Source organism: Acinonyx jubatus, chromosome E1 (assembly GCF_027475565.1).
Source record: "Acinonyx jubatus isolate Ajub_Pintada_27869175 chromosome E1, VMU_Ajub_asm_v1.0, whole genome shotgun sequence".
In the NCBI taxonomy this organism is placed as follows: domain Eukaryota; kingdom Metazoa; phylum Chordata; class Mammalia; order Carnivora; family Felidae; genus Acinonyx; species Acinonyx jubatus.
This window is the reverse complement of record NC_069397.1, coordinates 18,950,109-18,972,701: the sequence shown is the minus strand read 5'-3', so window position 1 is coordinate 18,972,701 and position 22,593 is coordinate 18,950,109. Positions and strand designations below refer to the sequence as shown.

General features: G+C 39.3%; 1 protein-coding gene across 11 annotated transcripts in view; it reads right to left on the bottom strand.

Annotated features, from left to right (window-relative positions):
* NF1 (neurofibromin 1) overlaps positions 1–22,593 on the bottom strand; it is a 246,875-nt gene that overhangs the window by 23,141 nt on the left and 201,141 nt on the right. For all 11 annotated transcript variants that reach the window (XM_027034457.2, XM_027034452.2, XM_027034451.2 and 8 more), the window contains 14 exons: positions 20,286–20,718; positions 19,352–19,692; positions 16,803–17,005; positions 12,938–13,131; positions 11,861–12,001; positions 11,163–11,442; positions 10,479–10,693; positions 10,168–10,229; positions 9,910–10,024; positions 9,276–9,377; positions 7,401–7,541; positions 2,895–3,021; positions 1,190–1,321; positions 68–203 (listed from right to left, as the gene is read on the bottom strand). In XM_027034457.2, the coding sequence (XP_026890258.1) occupies positions 68–203; positions 1,190–1,321; positions 2,895–3,021; positions 7,401–7,541; positions 9,276–9,377; positions 9,910–10,024; positions 10,168–10,229; positions 10,479–10,693; positions 11,163–11,442; positions 11,861–12,001; positions 12,938–13,131; positions 16,803–17,005; positions 19,352–19,692; positions 20,286–20,718 (2,622 nt within the window). The remainder of the gene's footprint in view (positions 1–67; positions 204–1,189; positions 1,322–2,894; positions 3,022–7,400; positions 7,542–9,275; positions 9,378–9,909; positions 10,025–10,167; positions 10,230–10,478; positions 10,694–11,162; positions 11,443–11,860; positions 12,002–12,937; positions 13,132–16,802; positions 17,006–19,351; positions 19,693–20,285; positions 20,719–22,593) is intronic.

The following is a 22,593-nucleotide window of genomic DNA, read 5'->3' as shown; positions in this document are numbered from 1 at the left end:
CTCCACTGGCATGGAAAACTGAAACCTGATTATAATTATGTAATTATGGGAGAAGAAGTCTACTTACCTATAGCTGGGGTCGCCATGATGGATGGGATATGTATCCATAGGAACATTCTCCATTGAAATATCAGTAAGAAGAAGAGACTTTCTATGTTTTAGGCTACAGCGACTTCGAACCTCCTCAGACACTGTGAGTAAGGCTAAAAGGAAAAAGAAGGAAGATGAGAAAATTTAACAAATTTCAAGTGTGACTAAAAACAGGATACATTTCTTACAACCTCTTAGAGGGTAATAGCTGTCAGACAAGCAGAGAAAGAACCCTAGAGAGTGTGAAGTTTAAGGATATAAACCACTTAGGACAGACTTTCTTACTTTGGAAGTTTATGGTCTGTTTTGAAAGACTACATAAGTATGAAATATACTGAGATTTAATAAGTACCTTGTATTTGTCAAGCGCTTTAATGTACTTTTGATCTCAACAAACACAGCAAGTGGGCAGGACAGGTACTATAAGGTCTATTTTTTAGATAAGGAAAAATACTCTGAGATATTAGATGATTTCCCCAAGGTCAAATGATTCCAACAAAAAAGCTGCCACAAACTGCCGTCTCCTAAATTGGGAATCCGCACTCGCTACGTTCCAGAGCTGCATTACACGGGAGTGCTAAGTGTTGCCGAGTGGAGAAACACACACCGGGTAAGAACAAGTGGGAAGATTTAATGGGATGGTGGGGATGGGCAGACCTTCTGGCTAAAACAAATGGCATTAGGAACGCACTTTTAAGAGGCAGAAAGGCGATTCCAAGGGGGTGGCACGTAGATGAGCTTAAAATAGCCCATCCATCTGGAGAGGTAATAAAAACTGGGACTTAGGCAATGTAGGGAAAGGCGACAGTCAAGAGAACTGCTGAAGGGCCCAAGGATGCTAGGCTGAGGCCTTCAGATGTTATGACAGAAAATAGGGAACCAGGCGGTGTCTTGAACCAAAGATGACAAAGGGAATGCATTTCAGACTTTAATGCAAGTTCTTTTATAAGGAAAAATGTTTTGGCAAAACTTAAAATTTTAACCACCACCACAGGACTGGACTCTGAACTCTTTACCCTGCCAAGCAACCAGCTGAAGGACTGACAGATGTTTTTAGATCGATTCGGTAAGATTAATTTTGTCTGTTTCGTGCTTTTACCTGCCAAGTAAGCCACGCTCTGTGTGTTCACCTCAAATTTGTCACAGTTTCTATGTTTGTTGACCAGAGTCAGTAGTGTATGCAGAATTCTGACCGTTCTTGCAACAATGGCAGGTGAAGGATGCCTGTACCCTACAACAAATAAAAACGAACAGGAAGTTAGTCCATTCTTTCAGCCAGTATTCCTTGAGTTCTTAACTCTCTTAACTAGCAACTCTACAGGGACAGGAAATATAAGGGAAAACTCCTGCCTTCTGAGAACAGCTGTTTGGGAAGATAAACATACAAATGTGAATACTTAATTACAAAAAGATTAAGTACCATATATGTGTAGAAAAGAATACTGTTCCCTGGAACTCTAAGGTACCTCAGGGAGAGGAAAATTAGGAAAGATGGATGTGGTTTCAGATCTTCCATTCCCTAAAGCAGTGCAGGAACTTTTCAAAAAAAAAAACCAAAAAACAAACAACTATGTATTGGGGATCATCTTACGATATCTTTTGAAAATAGGGTTCTATTGCTTAAATTTTTTTTTTTCTTGAAGAAAAAACCCTAATGACGTAGGCTGCATATGCTCTCAGAACCCGAAGAACAGGGTTGATCAGAGAGTAAGCCTGGTCTTTGGACACCTTTTAAACATGAAAGCTACTCCATTTTACAGCAGGGGATGTGGACACTGAAAACACCTGGTATATTTTTAGAAATACAGAATAGGCAAGCACTTTATCAGCCTAGTGCAACCCTTCTTTTGAATTCCTGGAGTCAATGTAATATCTTTTGAGCAATCCCTATTCACCTTAGTGATTAAAACTATTAATATTTTTGCAGAAATTTCATAAGGTGATGAAATCAAATGTTTACATTCACATTAGTGGGTGTATGTACATATGTCAGGCAAAAACTGGGGGAACCTCCATGATCTCTCCAGTGTAAGAATCATTTAAATTGATACAAAACTCTAATTATGACCAAAGCCAGTGCTGCTTAAGACCATTGGTTCATGCTAGTTCCTCATCCTAAGTCTCACTGCTCTTGCCTCTGACTCCTCACCATACGCCGCTCCTATTAATGGCATAGTCTCTGGCCATGGCTGTTCCATGTTAATAAACCAAAACTAACACACAGTGAAGTCAGCAGTGGGGAGTGGAGCCAGGGCAGGCAGTGATTGGGTTGGCTCTAAGAATAGCTGAGACCACTGCTATAAGCAGTACAAAAATCTGAAGCGGGGGCGGGGGGGGGGGGGGAGTGTGGGGTACAAGAAAAGTGAGGTTCTGTGGTACGTAACAATGCAACTAATCAATACGTTAAAAACAAGTTGGGGAAAGTCTGTGATCAACTCTCTAAGCTGTCATTTTCTAACATAAGTTACCCAAGTTACATTTATTGATTTGCAGTCTGTCTTATTTCCAATAACCAAAAAGATACTTAGTATTGACTAATAATACAGCTATTAGAAAGTCCGGTATTTAGGAATATTGTAGGAATCAACTCTTTTGCCTTTTAAAGGAAATCTGATAATTGACGTGGAAATTAGGCTCTATTAAAATACATATTGAACACATGGCTCAGGAAGACAGATATATTTGCAGTTAAAGTAAGACATATGAGCCAAATTATTTCAACTTATTTAAAATTATGAATTATTTTAGTTACTTCAGGCTTCCTGATATCGTTTCATAAAAACATTCTGACCCAAGCCCTCTACCTTTTAAGAGGTGTCCAACCAGCGCGAAGTTAAAGTTAGAGTTGAAATTGAGTCCAACAAAATGATCCATCTGCTTGCAGTGCCATTCCAGAGGGTTCCGGATTGCCATAAATACTTCCTCTGGACTCTATTAAAGATAATGAGAAGATGGTTGGTGGGGTTCACACAGGATCTTTCCTTAAAGGGTCACTTATTGGTTTTTGATTGTGTTCAACAGCTATGACAAGATAAGTAATCCTTTCGAGTTGAGAGAAATTATTTTCAGATGACTACAGAACACCATAGAACATTCAAGATACTACAAATAAGTTACTGTGAGACAATCAAGCATACATAAATAATAAGATGATAGAAGATGAAATAGCTTTGGTTTATGATGCAAAACAAATGGTTATCAATTTACATTGTGATGACTTTTTAAAAATTAGAATTATTGTTGTTTTAAACAAGACCATCCATTGAATTGTAGCAGATGTAGTGTTTTGTGTACTATGACTGAAAATTCAAGACAACAAAAAGAGTTCCTATTTACTGAGTGCCCGCAGTATGCGACAATGTTAGATGCATTACTGTACTGAAACCTTAAAGCACTCCTATGCAGCCAACATTAGCTCCATTGTACAGATTTATTGGCTCATTCTTTTACTTCTCAAGTACTTATTGTGTGTTTTTGACGTGCCAGGCATGGCTCTAGGCTCTGCAAATAAATCCGTGAACAAAACAAAAACTACTCGCCTTGGTGGATTTTACATTCTAGTGTGGGAAAACAAGGAAACTGAAACTTAAAAATGCTATGCAACTTGCCCAACATAATTAGGGTTTAAGGTCACTGGGTAATGCCCCAGAATCTGCATTTTTAAAAAAAGCCCAGGGAGGGGCGCCTGGGTAGTTCAGTCAGTTAAGCTTCCGACTTCAGCTCAGGTAATGATCTCCTAGTTTGTGAGTTTAAGCCCTGCATCAGACTCTCTGCTGTCAGTGCAGAGCCAGCTTCAGATGTTACGTCCTCCTCTCACTCTGCCCCGCCCCTGCTCGAGTGCTCTCTCTCTCTAAAATAATGAAACAACAACAGCAACAACAACAACAAACAAACCAAAAACGCAGTGATTCCCTCATGAACAGAGATTATTTTTCTCCTCTTTAAAAAATTTTTATTTAAATCCAAGTTACTTAACATATACTGTAATAATCACTTCAGGAGTAGAAGTTAGGGATTCATCATATACATATAACACCCAGTGCTCATCTCAACAAGTGCCTTCCTTAATGCCTATGACCCATTTAATCCATCCCCCTCCCAATACCCCTCCAGCAACCCTCAGTTCGTTTTCTCTGCATTGAAGAGTCTCTTGTAGTTTGCCTCCCTCTCTGTTTTTATCTTATTTTTCTTTCCCTTTCCTGAACAGAAATTTTTAAAAGCCAACAACTGAAGGTATTTAGGGTCATGCTCAGGTTATCTAGATTTCTATCTCAAAGAAAGGAAGACAGGAGTATTTAAAATAAATGTCAAGAGGTGTTTACAGCAGCACTGTTTATAACACAAAAGAAGAAACGACAGAAACAAATGTTCATTAATGGGCAAATGGTTGAAAAAATTGTGGCTCATGCATACTGTAAAATATTCTGCAGCCATGGGAAAGAATTACACACACACACACACACACACACACACACAGAAACGTGTCCGTGTGAATGTGTGTGTGTGTGTGTGTGTGTGTGCTTAGAAAGATGTTCACTTTATGTTGTTAAATAAAAATGGAAGTTGCAGAATACTATATAAGGTATGATTATCTATTAACCTGCTATATGTACATTTTTTCTAGCTTTATTAAGGTATAACTGACAAAATTCTAAGGTATTTAAAGTGTACAACATGATGATTTGATACACGTTTACACTGTGAAAGAATTTACCCCATCCAGTTAACGAACATGCTCATCATGTCACATATTTACAGCCCGCTTTTGATGAGAACATTAAGTCGTTAAATGTAGAACTTTCAGTTCTACTCTTAGCAAGTGTCAATTACACACTACAGTGTTATCAACTATAGTCACCGTGTTATACAGCAGATCCTCAGACCTTATTCATCTCACCTCCTGGCAACTTCTAATAAGCTTTATTAACTCTGATTCCTAGTATCCTGGGGGCACTGAAGTCAATATTAGCTCCTGCTAATGGGCCGTTGTGGCAATGAAAATACGAAGGCAGATATGCCTAGACAGACATTTCATTTACAACTATTTTTATATCCGTACAAATAGCCAACAGCTAGCTATCTCTCTCTGAGCACCATGGTCCCAAGACAACCCCAGAGAAGCGCAACGGGGATCATGAAGGATGGGCTCTAGTCCCCAATCAGATGTACGAACACGGACAAGCTAGTTAACTTTTTTCTTTCGTGTTTTGTAAAATGGAGGTTTGATGGATAAACTTCAAGGTGGCTGTTCCAAGTGTATACCACATCTGGCAGACTGATGAAACAGTGTTTAACCCAAGTATCTTCACACTTCAAACCATGCTCCTCTTCTCTGTGTTTTTCCCACTCACAGCTTTGTTCAGCTCACTTCAACTAAATCTCTTGTTATAAACATGTACATATCTTTAAAAAAAAATTCCTCCCCTTTCTTTTTCCTATACTTATCCCATTTTTCTCCAAAGACAAACGGGACATCATTTCATACTGTTATATGCCTTCCTCTATACTCTGTGAACCAAAATCCAACCACAGTCAAGGTTGATAAACATTACAAAGGGCGCTAATGGTATGTTTCAAAGTGGGATTAGGCAAAACCAAAAACGAGTATAATTAAGTACCCCAAAGTGTCCTTTAGACTCTCCACCCTATTTTTCATTAAGTACCATTATTCAATAAAAATAAGCTTATGTATACATTATTTCTTCATCCGTGAAATGGGAGGTAGAGAACGCTAATCTTGGGTTATGAAATCACAAATAACGATGGTCCTATGTAGTACAGTGCAAAGTACAGCACAGCACACAGCCTAGCATAGTAGCTATTACTACTCAATTTTTTTTTTAATGTTTATTTATTTTTGAGAGAGATAGTGCAAGTGGGGGACAGGCAGAGAGGATGGGAGGCAGAGGATCTGAAGCGGGTTCTGCGTTGACAGCAGAGAACCTGATGCAAGGCTTGAACTCATGAACTGTGAGATCATGACCCAAGCTGAAGTCAGATGCTCAACCAACTGAGCCACCCAGGCACCCCTACTCAATATATTTTTAAAAAATGTTTGTTTATGTGGGAATGCAGGCTGGTGCAGCTGCTCTGGAAAACAGTATGGAGGTTCCTCAAAAAACTAAAAATAGAACTACCCTACGACCCAGCAATTGTGCTACTAGGCATTTATCCACGGGATACAGGTGTGCTGTTTCAAGGGACACAGGCACCCCCATGTTTATAGCAGCACCATCAACAATAGCCAAAGTATGGAAAGAGCCCAAATGTCCATCGATGGATGGATGGATAAAGAAGATGTGGTATATATATACAATGGAGTTATTACTCGGCCATCAAAAAGAATGAGATCTTGCCATTTGCAACTACATGGATAGAACTGGAGGGTATTATGCTAAGTGAAATTAGTCAGAGAAAGACAAAAATCATATGACTTCACTCATATGAGGACTTTAAGAGACAAAACATATGAACATAAGGGAAGGGAAATGAAAACAATATAAAAACAGGGAGGGACAAAACAGAAGAGACTCAAATATGGAAAACAAACAGAGGGTTACTGGAGGGGGTGTGGGAGGGGGGATGGGCTAAATGGGTAAGGGGCACTAAGGAATCTACTCCTGAAATCATTGTTGCACTATATGCTAACTAATTTGGATGTAAATTAAAAAAAAAAGTTTGTTTATGTATTTTTGAGAGTGAGTGAGTGTGTGTGCAGGGGAGGGGCAGACAGAGAGGGAGAGAGAATCCCAAGCAGGCTCAGCACTGTCAGCGCAGAGCCCTATGTGGGGCTCGAACCCACGAACTGTGAGATCATGACCTGAGCCAAACTCAAGAGTCAGAAGCTTAACTGACTGAGCCACCCAGGGACCCCCTCAATATATGTATATATATTTTAAGTTTATTTAATTAGAGAGAGGGGGAGAGAGTGTGTGTGCGAGTTAAGGAGGGGCAGAGAGAGGGAGAGAGAATCCCAAGCAAGCTCTGCACTGCCAGGGGCTGGAACCCATGAACCAATCATGACCTGAGCTGACAGGAGATGCTCAACCGAGCCACCCAGGTGCCCCACTACTCAGTATTTTTCATCCCTCTTCTATTTACCAGTATTGGGTGAATACTGTTTTCTGCTATTTTTACATAGGAAAGTTTAGTTTTATATGAGTTGTTAAGAAGCTATACTCACAATAAGTTGCATTAAAGAAATTCATATTGAAGTTATGGACCTCTTCTGATTTGAAAAGGACAACAATAAAAAAGAGAGGAATTCTTAACGTGCATACCCTAGGGATGCCAAATGAAAGCTTGCTTACCTTGTCGTTGAATATCCGCAGACTGTCTAAGGTGTGCAGGTTTTGTTCAAGAAGGGCGGTGCCTGCTGAATACAAGTTGACCTCATCGAGCTGTAGCACAGCCACAGCTACCCAAAAGAGGGCTTTGTGCAGAGGGGAGTCCTGGCAAAGGCCACGCATTCCAGATTAGTGAGATGAGCTACAAAATAGTCTCGTTCAAAACACATTGCAGTATCAAACAGAGCACATTAACGCCCAGATGATGCATGTTTTCTCTTCTGAAGAAGGTAAATATACGGGTAGGCTCTTCATCTACTGCATGTGTATAGCTAAAGACACACTTAGCCAGGCTGAGAACATTAACACCTACTTTGGTTTCTCCCTGTTCTTTGATCCCAAACTCCAGTCACCAAGTCTTGTTGATCCTTCCAAAGTAGTCTCTTTAGTATTTGCTTATTGCTAACGACTTTATTCTACACCAACCTTCTTTACTGTAAATGTGGATTCTTTTTTGCCTCTGGTCTCCCCGTACTCCAATCTGCGGTGCACAATGCCCCCAGAAGAACCCTTCTAAGCCTTCCTTTTGTCATATTACTTATCTGCTTGAAAACATATAGGGACGTTTCCAAACTCCTTTCTGAAGGGTCTTAGATGTTAGATTAGTTCTATCCAATCTTTACAATCTTCCCTCTCTCTACTCTCCTGCAAAATTTCTCCATACAACTAGAATATTCTGCCCACCATCTCTTCACTGTCCCAGCATTCTTGTATGACCCTCCTGCTGCATGGTTTGCTATGCAAGGCTTTCTCCCTTTCTCTACACTAAATCCCACTATCTCTTTAACTTTAGATTCTACCCTTTTAATTTTCTTGTCACCCTTATCAGCATAGTATCTCTTGCTGTTATGAATTAAAGATATTGATTTGGGGGAACCCTTATTTAGCAGTGTGGTATAGGGAAAAATACATAGACTTCAGGGTCAGACAGCCTTGGAAGAGAATCGTGGTTCTGTCTTATTAGGTATGTAACCTTGGGGAAGTCACTTAGCCCTTCTGAGCCTCATTTTAACGTATGAGGACGAGCGAACCATTTTGTGTAATTTAGGATTAGAAGATGTGCTTGTAGATACAACTCGATAGGAGGCGCACACAGGTATTTATTTCTCTGTAACCTCCCTCAAATCTTTGTACTCAATTCATATAATTATACAACTTTAGAGTTGGAAAATAATGCTCCACCATCATCTAGTCTATTCATTTTATCAATGTGGAAATATGATGTCCAGATATGTTAAACGACCTGCTCCAGGCCACAAAGCTGAGATAAGCTCAGCCCATCCTAAATCAGTGGCCGCAGCCTTTCATTCCTTTTAAACATCAACTTCATTTAGCACCCAAACTCCTTTGGTGATTAGGTACACTTCACCCAGCTTTACATTTCTCCATGGTAATGATCGTGAACTATTATCGTACTTATTTTATTATCTATTTCATGCCCCAACTCCCACACTCGTCCCAGAATGTAAGCTCCATGAGGGTAGGGAATTTTATTAGTTTGGTTCAGGTACTACCTCTCTAGAACCTAAAATGGTACTTGGCACATAGCAGGTGCTCAATGAACACTTACTGGACAAAACAATTCAGAGTCTACACCTGTCTTCCTTTAGCACTGATGAGACAAAAACTTAGAAGCACCCGAGAACATCCTCCACATACTTACCTTCCTCTAGTGTGAGTTCTTCAAACAACTATACTTAAAGACAGGAAGTTCTGCTTTAACTACCTCCTCTTCTTTATAACTTCTCAGCCCAACTTATTTTCTGAACTCTTTGACACAAAATGAAACATTTAATACCAATGCCCAAACTAAATGGGCTCGTTCTGTGCAGTAATTACCTTATTGAGGAGCGGCTGTAATTTGGTTAGCGCTATTACTGTGGCTTCTATCAGAACTTGACTGTTGTAAGTATCAGGTCCTTTTAAGCAACTCTCAAGTGCCTTTTAGGGAAACAGAATTTTTTATTTTACTTTCACTGAAATAAAACATAAACTCCTAAACTGGATCTCAGAATCAGTTCAGAATAATTCCTTGGTTAGTAAGTGCTAGAATTATTTCCAATGCTGTGGTATTCTTGGTAGCTAGATCATTTGGGTTTTCATTTTTAAATACTTCTATGTTATATTCCAATACAATATTTTGTGCATTATTATATTGTTACAAATTAAATACTTTTATATAAGGCAAGTTCTACCATATAGTTAAATGCTTTGAAAACTGATAAAATACTGAGAGTACCTTCTTAGCCAAAGAGACAATACATATTTTCTTTTAAGGTGTCTTCTTTAGAAAAGGTTTCTTCATTTCAAAGAATTATAATAAAGAAAATAACCAAATCCATTGTTTAAAGGTTTAGCAAGCAACATGCAAGATATTTTATTAACTTCAAGTTTAGATGTCGCTGAGAAACATGCAAGATATGCTTTCCAACTTGAGACCCACAGATATTTGGGAGGAGGGACAGAGACGTACCTTGCTAAGAATACGGATAATCTGCTTTATCTGCCCATGAGACACTCGCTTGCTAATACAGCCAAAGACAACAAGAGCTCTCGGTTGCAGGGATGGATTATACTGGAATGCGAATCTGCAATTAAAAGACCCAAAAAGTCTATGAAAACCTTTGTGTTTCTACATACTAGGTAATTAATTAAAATATCGACTCTGCAGTAATGTTGACATTTTCAACAATACCCATACTCCTACGAGTTAAATTTATTTGGGACATACCTTTGAGCTAGTTCCGTCCACTGGTCCAGCCACTTGCATGTTGGAATATCTCTCATACATGCCTTAAAAAAAGGATACTCTAAATAGATTCATGCACATAAATGTATACTAATCATTAAATAATGCTTATTATAATGTCATTAAATAAGCAATGTATATATATATATATATATATATATTACCAATAAATACATTCCATGGGAGTTTTATTTAAGCATTAAGCGTAAAATAGAATAAACTGGTATTTCTTCTTTACAGTACTAACGGATTAAAAAAATAACCTTAGTTTCTTATCATTTTGCCTAGTGTACCTCCATTATCTCCAACAAAGCTTCTGTGACTGTTTCCAAGGATGTCAAAGCAAAAGTCTCCCTCTCATAGGAGCCAGGAGAGAACGACCTGTCCCGGTAACTGGAGCGGAAGGCAATGACGGCAGCTGACTTGACTTTGCTAATGCCAAACAGCAAGTAAAACTTGGGTAATGAGAACTCTGTCAAACTGAGTCTCAAAACTTGCTTGGTCTCTTCTGTAAAAGAAAAAAGGAACAAGTGAAGACTTTAAAGATATTAACTTTTTAACATGGCAAATTTCACTTTGAATTTGGAAAATTTGAGTAGCAGATCAAAATTATATAACCATGCTCCCTAAACCAACCCTCTAGATACATTATCTCAATGCTCATTGCTTTAGCTCCATTTCTCTACGAATTCACGCTAGTAATGCTACACCGTCAACTGGTGCTCAGGCTTTAGCTTCTGTGATAGTTACAAGATTCTACCTGACAAATACACACACAAAATCTTGGCTATAGCTTGAAATGGAATGGAATTAATTTATTCTTTTTCTTTTTGATAGTATTTCATGCCACTATCACAAGCTCCAATAAGCAGCTAGTGTTAAGGCACCGTACTCACAACTAGGATAATTTGTGCCAACCAGGCTATATAAAGTGGAGAAAGGAATTACAAAACACAAGTTACTTTCTTGGAACTCACCACTAAAATGCAGCTGTGAACAAGTACACAGAGAGTGAATGATATTAATGACCAATCCATGTGTGGAAGCTCTAAGGGAGAGCGGCCCCGTGGCTACTAAGAAAGTAACAACGTGGAAGAGGTAGGGGAGATGAGCTGCCACGTCAAGGGAATTGTTGAAGGACAGCATCAGCATGTAGCGTGCGAGGATGGCAATGTCGTCCCACATGAGATGCTGTTCTAAGGTAGGAGTTGGAGACAAGCATGTCTTGTCAATTATTTTGCACATCCTTCCAATAACCTGTCAAGAAACAGAATTTTATTTATTTATTTATTAAAAAAAATTTTTTTTTTCAACGTTTATTTATTTTTGGGACAGAGAGAGACAGAGCATGAACAGGGGAGGGGCAGAGAGAGAGGGAGACACAGAATCGGAAACAGGCTCCAGGCTCCGAGCCATCAGCCCAGAGCCCGACACGGGGCTCGAACCCACGGACCGCGAGATTGTGACCTGGCTGAAGTCGGACGCTTAACCGACTGCGCCACCCAGGCGCCCCAAGAAACAGAATTTTAAGAAACACACGGGCTAAAAAAAAAGTTTTATCACAAAAAATTTCAGTTTAACTCTAAAACGACTAGTCACCATACCAAAAAACCTCCCGGTAATAAAAACAGACACATCATGCCATGGTCCAGAAGGCAAAGGAAAAGTTGATTACCTTGCTGGAAACCAATTTCACATTTCCAGAAGCCAAAGCTACGGCAGTATCTGCCATCACCTCGGCTTTTATTGATCCCAAGCCACCTGTCGCACTGGTTTTGATGAAACTGTCTAGTACAACGTCAAGGAGATCTGTAATCTAGTGGAAGAGGGAGAAATAATGTATGTTTCAGCCATCTGTTGTGCCAACTTAACTTTTAATTTAAAAATACTGCAAGCAGCAGCCCAATCAACATGAAACTTCTACTTTCCCTGAGGCCTCCAAAACACTAGGTTTCATTTAGAGACCTGTCAATAAATGTAATTTATCATTTATCATTACATATCCGAACTGCGTCAGAGATGAAGAGACTGGCATGCAAAAATTTTAAATTTCCACGTGTATTATTTTCATCCACTAGCAAAGCACCTCTGTTGTCTCCTAAGACAGTCATGTGTGATTAATATAAAATACAATTGTTTTAGTATATAGGAAATGACTTCAAGTGCTGAGATGTTTTACAGAGCTCTAAAACCAGCTCCAAGGTCATTTCAAATTACTTGGAGGATTCGCCACGTTGTTTGGGTAAGGGATCACTTCCTTAAGCAGTAATGTTGAAGAAATGATGGGCATAATTCTTGTCAGATAAAAAGGAAAACATTACAGTATATTCTGTACTTTACTCCTGGTGTTCTTGGGAGAGAGAACGATAGACGAAAGCAGGTGTCCCAAATAACATCAACTGACAAATATCTACTGACCTCTCTGGTATGTCAGGTACTAGAATATGTTACACAGCACTATTTACTAGAAACAACACTGGAGTTTTACAGTTGAATCCTATACAGTTATGTCATGGAAAAGAGCACTAAAATAACTAGTTTTTTTCTGGCTCTGAAACATGCATTAGACATCTACAATTCTGAAGCAGATCAAGAATTAGGGGAGTGTCTGCATGCCTTTTGAAAGAGGGGACTGTCTTTTCCACAGCTGTATCCCTAATGCCTAGCACAATGTTTTGCACAAAGGGGGTACTAGATTAATATCTGCATCATGGAGGTACTAGACATTTAAATATTTGAGCAAACTCAATACCTGCCCAAGGCTCCCCCATATTTTGGCTTGAATAGATGGGTACATCTGTTTCTCATTTATGGTCATTGTTATCAGCTTATCGAGAATGGCGGTAACTCTTTGTCGTTTGGCATCATCATTGTGCTTACAAAAACGGACCAGGTTTGACAGCCATGGAGTCATGTATTCCAAACAAAGGTGTTTCAATTCAATACCTGGGAAAAAATACACCATTAGCATAGATGGCCAATGAAAAGGACATCCACAATAAAAATAAGGGATTGGGAGAAAGAAGGTAAAAGGTAAAGATCATTACCTAGGAGACAGCCTGCAGAAAAGAGATTTGGCCACCATGTTAAAGACAGAGACGAGGAGAATAAGCCGTGAAGAAAGTAATCTTAGAAGCCAACTAGCCATGTTTGAAAAGGTTTATCTTATTTTTCTCCCTCTTAATACCTTCTAGTTAAAATTTTTACTCTAATTGTAAAAGGAATATGTGGCAATCCAAGAAAGTTAGGGAAAAGGAAAGCATCCCCACAAAAATGAAGCTGAGATTAATCTCTCTCTCCTCAGGCTTTCAAAGCTATGCAGAGATGAGGTACATTACGTGTGCGTATGCACAGAAAACCCACCCCATGTCTTCCACAAAGACGGGGGCTATGCTGTACGTGCAGTATGTTTTGAATATCTTCTGCACCACACGTTATACTGAGGTTATTACTCGTCATTAAAAATTCTCCATAAACATTTTTTGAACCATTTTGAAATAACTTCGGACTTAGAAAAAGATACAAAAATTCCTCCATGTAACTTTATCTAGAGTCCCCAAAATGCTTTTTTTTAATTGTGGTAAAATATACACGGCATGAAATTTGCCATTGGTAAGTGCACACGTCAGTGGCCTTACGTACATCATTGTGCAACTATCTCCAGTCTCCATCTCCAGAATATTTTCATCTTTCCAAACTGAAATTCTGAACCAAAATATTTTTAACAGTTTCATGTTACTCCATCATATGGAAATCTGACAATTTAATTAGTTCTTCATTGTTTGACCTTTAGATTGTTCCCATATTTTGCTATTATAAATAACATTATGTGAAGTTCAAAAGTAGGCAAAATAAATCCATGGCGATAGAGGTCCTAAGAGTGGTTACTCTTGGTGAGGGGATGGTGTACTGACTGAGAGGAGTCTTCTGGATGCTGGAAATGTTCTTGTTCTGGGAGATGGTTTTGTGAAGTATTCACATGTAAAAATTCATCAAGCTGTTCACTTAAGATGTGGGCACTTGACTGGTAGGATACGCCTGAATTTTAAAAATGTAAATAAAAAGTAATGCTATAATAAACACCTGAACATCAATTCCTGAGGATAAATTCTAAAAGATGGAATCATGAGGCCAAAAGGTATGAACATTCCTAAGAGTCTTGATATCTATGTGCAAACTGCTTTCTCAAAACACTGCCCCTGTTCACAATTCCATCGACTGCCAACACTGAAATAAAGTGAACAAAATCCTTTGCCAGTTTGATAACTGAATGTTATCTTTCTATTCTTTGAGTTTGTATTTCTTTGATTTTATTAGTGAATTTCTTAAAATACACTCTTTTTTAGCATGACCTGCATGCTACTGCTGTTGATCCACTTCTCATTAATCTGTGAGAACTCTTTGTGATTAAAGGTGTTAATCTTTTCTCATATTTGCTGCAAGCCTATTTCCTAGTTTTTTATTATCTTTTACTTGTGTTTCAGTTCTGGAAATAGAGATGTTTTGAAGTTTTATGTGGTCATTTATGTTCACCATTTCCTTTGTTTCCATCTACCACTTTTTTCCTTCATAAGTCCTTAATCACCCAGAAAGCTATTAAACACTTTTCTTCTTTTTTAATGCTTCCAGTTTTTATTTTTTATATAATTTTTAAAGTTTATTTATTTATTTTGGGGGAGAGAGAGCGCGTGCGCGAGCAGAGGCGGCGCAGAGGGAGACGGGGAGAGAGAGGAGGAGAGAAGGAGAGAAGGAGAGAAGGAGAGAAGGAGAGAGAGAGAGAGAGAGAGAGGGAGGGGGAGGGAGGGAGAGGGAGGAAATCCCAGGTAGGCTCTACATGGCAGCACAGAGCCTGATGTGGGGCTCAAACCCACGAACCATGAGATCATGATCTGAACTGAAATCAAGAGTTGGGTGCTTAACCGACTGAGCCACCCAGGCGCCCCCATGGTTCCAGTTTTTATATCTTAAATATAACTAGAACTTATTCTGGTATCTTTGTGGTTTAGGGTGAAGATGGACCCAATTTAATGCATTTCCCCATCTCATTGCTTAAATGATTTAATCTTCCCCCATCAGTTTGTGATGCTTCTTTATCAATCTGTTTCTCTTAAACTGATCTGACTGCTGACTCTTGAACACCTCTGTTTGAATTACTGTACTGGTATGTGTCCAGATGTCTGCAACATCAAGTGTGTCTCAGTTTTCTTTCTATACTTTCTTACCTACTCTTGTCCTTTTAGGTGAAATTTAAAATCATTTTCAGTTCTGCCTCCTTTTTAATCCTCAAATCCTGAAGCTATTTTGATGGGATTGCACTGAATTTGTAACAATCTGGGAACAACTGTTTAATCCAGGAACACAACATGCCTGGTCATTCACACGAATCTTTTTTTTTAATATTAATATTTCTTAACAAAGCTTTATGCTTTTCTTGTTTTGTCAGTCTTAACACATTGTCTCTTTAGAGTTATATTCCTACATCTCTTATTGTTAAGTAACTATATATAGTGATCTGGTCTTGAGGAATTGTCAAAGTTTTCAATGACCTGAGAAATCAAGAAATATGTTTGAATGCAGAAAAAAGTTTATGTATTATGGAGAGAGAAAGGGAAGCAAATGTCAGGAAATAAGCTGGAAGAAGAGCAACATTTATACTACTACAGGGTATGAGAATGAATGAATGGAAAGAGTGGATGTTAAATTTATAAGACATCTTTTTTTTTAATTTTTAAAAAAATCTTTATTTTTGAGAGTTGGGGGGAGGGGCAGAGAGAGAGGGAGACACAGAATCTGAATTAGGCTCCAGACTCTGAGATGTCAGCACAGAACCCGACGTGGGGCTCGAACCCACGGACTCATGACCTGAGCTGAGGTTGGACACTTAACCGACTGAGCCACCCAGGCACCCCTGTTAGGACTTGTTAAAAGCCAAGTCAGGAGTTGACTCTGGACCCTGTATTATGCGCCACTGCATTCTCCAGGCACTGTACTTGAACACTAAAATCACAGTTCAAAGACAACCTCAAGAAAAGAGAACATGACTCTTTCTTTAAAATCAAGGGGATGACAGGGCACCTGGGTGGCTCAGGTCATGATCTCAATTCGTGGGTTCGAGCCCCACGTCGGGCTCTGTGTTGACAGCCCAGAGCCTGGAGCCTGTTTTGGATTCTGTGTCTTCCTCTCTCTTTCTCTGCCCCTCTCCTGCTCATGCTCTGTCTCTGTCTGTCTCTCAAAAATAAATAAATGTTAAAAAAAAATAATAATAAGGGGATGACATGGACACTTCACTCATTTGGAATAATCAGCTAAGAAGACAAATCCTAGAGCCAATTAAACTGGAACAGAGCAAAAACTACTTTGTATGTGGCTTGTGGCTCGGAGACATGTAAGGTATCAGAATCTTGCCATCACGTGTTTGTGGCCAGAATTTTGGCAGATTTCTCAATGTTGTCTACCAGGAAGTTCCTGCAGAGTTCTGTCAGGTGCAGATGAAAAATTAGAGGAGGTAAACAACTGAAAATAAAAATCAATTATGATTTCACTGGCAAATTCTGCAATGAAAGGATTTTCTCAGACTCTTCTTAGAATCGTTAGTATTAAAGAAAATTATTACTTACTAGATTTGCTAAATCCAGAAATACACTCTTCCAAAAATTCTAAGGTGAGATGTGGCTCATTGGCCGCCAGTGTCTTACTAATAGAGACAATAAAGAGGGTGTTGTTGGCAGGGATGCATAAACCTGACGTCTCTAGTAGCTGGCCCTCGATTTTTAAATTAAAGGTACATGTTAAGGCACAGAGAAGATTATAGGCAGCTGACCTAGGAGAAAACACAAATGAAGTCGTTTAAAACTTATTTTTTCTTATAAGCTCCAATTTTTTTTTCATAACACACAACTTATGATTCTATTACAAAGCATAATAACTATTTTTAAACTTTATGATCCATTAGAGACAAGATGTTATGATTCTACAGTAAACACAAAACACCCCTTGACCATTTATGGATTTCCTTTAAAGGAGGTTCTTGACATAACCAGAACAGCACTGTGAGGTTCCTGCGACAGGTAAGTTTAAGACCTTCCTAAAAGACATTTCCCTGGGATATAAAATAGGAGAGATTTATGGTCCTAAGGTGGATCAACAGAAAGAAGTAGAATGAGGCTCATCATATTTTCAGTGAAGCCCAAACCTCAAATTGTGGCTCCCCTCCCATCAGATCCATTTATAATGGGGATCATGAGAAGAGAAACGAGATGGCCCCTCATCCAATTAAAATGTGAAAATCTTTAACCAACACTACTGAATTTCTTTCTGGGTGTCCTACAAGACATACTACAAACTGGGGGGTCAAAAACAAACGTAATGTAATGAAGTCCCCCCATCTTTCCTTCCATTACACATAACCACTGACAACAACCAAATAATTATATATCCAGGTTCCATTAGAAACAAAACTTTTCTAAATGTCTGAAAATATACTTAAGCAATTTAGGAGACAGGTCAAAAAACTCACACTCGATTTTCAAATTTTCATTTTTCTCCCCCATCTGGTAAGAGAAATAGTTTGGTCTGTAAATTTTAGGTTTTCCTGACCTCTGAACTTTCATCATGCTACTATATTTATGCAACAACCATCTGGGGCAAAAGGCATTGAAATCTGAATCAGCCTAAAGGTTTCTTCCCTGGAATGACCTGCTTCAGCAAAAAGCAGAAGCTGTCAGCTCACTTTATTTCAGACGAGAATACAGGATCAATTCAAGCTGATAACTGTTAGAAGATGTTAGCATTCTTCTATGAGGAACTTTGAATTAGAAATTAAAGGCAGGCTTTGTAGCTCTATTTTCCTAAAATGAGAATGTTAATATTGTTTCTAAGTTTATGTATCTCTTACTAACTCCTAGGAATTTGGAGTTACATTATTTTGACATTGACTTTTATTCTTGGACATTTTCAACAGCTATAAAGAATGGGGCCCTCCTCAAACTGGGGGTAGGTGTCACAGGTTCCTTGCAGATAATGAAAGCTAAGCACACACACACAATTTTATGTATAGTTTCTGGGAGTTCATGGACTCCATGAGGCCCCGTTCAGGTAAAGAAATCTTGATTCCCCCCCGCACCCCCCTTTATTTAAGAATCAGGAATCCTAAAAGGCCCACTTATAAAACTGGGCTATATTATTATACCCTAGAAAGATTTTCTGGAGCTAAGAATTTATACCTGTAAAAATCTTGACAGTCCCAAGGAACCTGGGACAAAGAATTATCCTAAAATAAAAAGCAGAGGGGAGAAAGGAGGGAGGAGTGCAAAGAGACACTGGCAGAGAGAGGAAGTGGGGGGCGGGGACTGGGAGGCAGTAATACTAACCGAGCAGAAATTGTTTGGTAGGTGCTAAAATATACTACTGCGTATACTATTAAACCTTTGCAGGTATATAGGGAAGGCACTGTTACCTTTATTTTGAAAATGAGGAAACTAGGGCTAAGAGTACTTTAGGATCTTGCCCAAAGTCATACATGGCAGCAGATCTAGATTTAAACCAAATCTACTGACCCCACAAGCCAGCCATGCCCTTTCCTCATTCACGTTCAGATTATTAAGCCTAAACAGAACCAATTATACCCTGTCAGATGACATCTGCATTAGTCTTAAGACTTCAGGAATTTTGTTGAAGTCACATAGGTGGAAAGTATGCAATGTTACTGTCTGAGTTATTGAACATTAAGCCCTCCTTTGTCAAACAATGATAATCTAATTTGACTGTGAGGAAACTTAACAGTGATATAGTTTTGAACAGGGGAAAACATAAATAGAAGACTCAGAGAAGGAGAAACTTAGGACTAACTTTTTTTAAAAAGGCTTTAAAAGGCTCCCTTTGCGGGGGCAGGGGGACCCAAAACAATAAAACTGCTATGCAGTCTGTTTCAGATGAAAGTTTCCTGGAGAAAGAACATATACTGCTTTAGTGTGAATCACCCTGTTTAGAATTCCACAGTTCATGTGAATACCCCACAAGCTGATGAGGTCACGCTGGTTAACCAACACAGCATACCTTACAATTTAGAGTATTAAGGTAAAGGCTGTTTTAAAAGCTTATTAAGTGGCCTCATTCTAAAAGCAACCAACCCTGAATAGAGTTGAAGAGGGTTTTTTAAAAAACCTACCGTAAACTAGGGTCGGAACTGCCTAAATTAAGTAATGCAATATTGAGTAGTGTCCCAGGGACGTCTTTTGGCCGAATCTTGGTGTGCTGGGGGATGGAGTCGGGCTGCGACAGCTCCCAGCGTGTCCGGATGTGAATGATAGACTGGACGATGGCTTCGCACTCCTGGTGCATGAAGGTGAGCGGTGTGCCCTGGTTTGCAATGGTTAAGGTAAACTGGTTCTCATCCACCAGGCAGATCTCTTCAATTTCCGAAGCATAATAGATATCATTTAGAAAGACCGACTGTCCTAGGACTTTCGTTCGCTCTGCTGAGGTTACTTGAACAGCAGTAGAACCAACCTGGGAAGTGAAGGTGTAAGAGGGTGAAGTGAAGAAGAATTAAATCCCGCTATATAGAGTTGTAAGAGGCTCTGAAAACCAGCCAACCAACCGACCAAATACCATGTTTGCCATTTAAGGAAGAGTGACCACCGTTACATAATCAAATGGACTCAATAGTTATTATGATAAATGATCTCAAAAGAGACTGGAAACATTTAAAAATATTATTTTTTCTAAAAAGGTCAAGAATCCTACGGACAATTATGGATTTTCTCTTGATTCGTTTCCCACTCTGCAAAGAGCACGTAATCATCAGAAGAATTCTCACCTGGTAATTTCCACCCTCCACACATTCCTACTACTTGACTGATACATGGCAAACTGCACTCTCTACAACACTCTCCTGCTTCCAATCCGACCTAGACTATAATTAAGCGTACACCTCTCATATCTTCCACAGGACCCCCATGAAGAGAGAGAGCTTGGTTTTTCCTTCACCTGGACTTACTTTACATTTAATACACCCCTATGAGGACACCTAGGAAGGCCAGCACAGCCCGCTTAGCCGAGAAAGCGAACAAATCATTTACCTAACAAGGAGTGAAACTTACTTTAATAGAAACCTTGGTGTCTTTGTGAGCTAGCTTGAGAGCATTGTGGAATACCTTCAGGTCCTCTTCTAAAGCCAGTGTGGCAGCAGGCAGTTTCTGTTGTTCATGCTCTACGTGCTCAGCCAGTTTCCCAGGACAGTCGATGAAAATGAGCCTCTTGCTGCCTTTGAGGCCAGTCAGTAGCCGTTCGTGATACTTGGTATACTCTCTGACCCAGGAGTTGCAGTTATAGATATAGACTGCAGAGACATTGTCATAAGCAAAGCCAGGAAAAACAACAAACCACTTGGAGAGAAAGTCCGTTTTAAAGCGATTGCTAGGCCCAGTATGGGTAAGGTCCACTACAATTTCATATGGCTTTGCATAATATGGCTTTAAAGTCAGCAAGACGTGGTATATCAGCAAATCGCCATTGATTTGGCCAGTTTTAAACCTAAGGAAGATGACAAAAAAAGGACACAGATGGTTAACAGGGTTCCGGATAAATATACAGATGCTACTAATCTATTTCATTCTTTCAATTTTCTGTTTAGCTTTCTAGAGAAAACTAATATAAAACAATTATATAAAGTGTAAGTCCATTTTCTAAAATCAGTTATTCTTTAGACATTGAGAAGGTAGAAGTAAAACGGAAGAGACAAATCTCCAATTCAAAACCTTTTGAGCAACAAACCCGCACACCACAGACAGAGGAAGGCAGTGAACACTGATTGGTTGCCTCGAGGCCCACAGAATTTCCCAGCTGAACAGTCTGGGTGGGGATGACCCCCTGGAGCCCTGGAGTCATCTGAATGGCTTTGGTCAATTCGTTCACCCCACATTGACTACCGGTGGTTCAGCAATGATCATATGACTTAAATCAGGACAATAAGGGCCAAAGAGGCCCAATTCAGAGACTTTAGCTTTAGTTAGGAATTGAGACTTTTTCTTTCCTGGTGTTTATAAACAAGGAAACACACTGCCCTGGGAGTTGTTAGCTCATATCTTGACATGTGAAAGAAAAGCCTGCCTGAAAACTGAAGAAATGGAGCAGAGAGATGAAGAGAGAGAGAGGGCCCAGCCATTTCATTGGAGTCCTAGATAAAGCCTCTCCTGGGACCGAATTTATCCCTGGACTATTCAGTTGTGTGAGCCAATAAATTCTTTTTTTTGATTAAGCCATATTAAGTCCTAAGTTGCTTACAACTCAAAAGAATGCTGATCAGTGTGAGAGCAGCCAAAGTAAAGACCACCAGAAAGCCCTGAAGAACACAGTACTAGAACTTCAAGTCGGAACTGATGTTAACTTGGCTCAAAGTTCTATACTCGATGACTCTGGTAGTACTAGGCCTGATAAACATCCTTACCTCAGAGATTTTTAAAAATCTTGTTGGGAGGAAATAAGATAAAAATATAAGTTAAATGATTTTAAAATAATTTATTTTTGAGAAAAAGAGAGAGAGAGAGAGAGAGAGAATGCACAAGCAGGGGGAGGGGCAGAGAGAGAATCTCAAGCTGGCTCCATGCCAAGGGCATAGAGCCCGACACAGGGTTTGATTCCAAGACCCTGAGATCATGACCTGAATCGAGTTGGACGCTCGAATGACTAAGTCACTCAGGTGCCCCAAAATAAAATATTTCAAGATGACAGGAAAGGTATGAGGTTGTATGTAATCACTTATCAAACAAATAGCAGAGAAAAAGTTCAGAAGAGGGAGATATGAACACAAACTGGGTAGCCAGTGAAAGCTACACAGAAGATGCTGAGGCTTCGGTGGGTAGGAGAAACTTTGAATTCAACAAGAGGAGGGATTGGCAGGGCTCATGGAGAGGCCTGAAAGAGGAAAAGAAACATAACTAGATGTGCTGAGGCAACAGTCAACTATTTTAGCTGGAATGAAGGATTCATGTACAGACGTTTTAAGCGATAAATCTGGACAATTGCACTAGTAGGTATTTACCCAAAGGATACAGAAATACTAACTCAATGTTTACAGCATCATTACCTACAGTAGCCAAATTATGGAAAGAGCCCAAATGTGCATCAACTGTGAATGGATAAAGAAGAGGTGGTACATATTACAATAGAATACTACTCAGCCGTAAACAAAGAACGAAATCTTGTCATTTGCAATGACGAGGATGGAGCTAGAGTATATTACGCTTAGTAAAATAAGTCAGTCAGAGAAAGACTAATACTATATGATTTCACTCATACGTGGCATTTAAGAAACAAGACAAACAATCATAAGGGGAAAAAAGAAAGAGAGGCAAGCCAGAAAACAGACTCTTAACTACAGAGAACAGACTGATGGTCACTTGAGGGAGG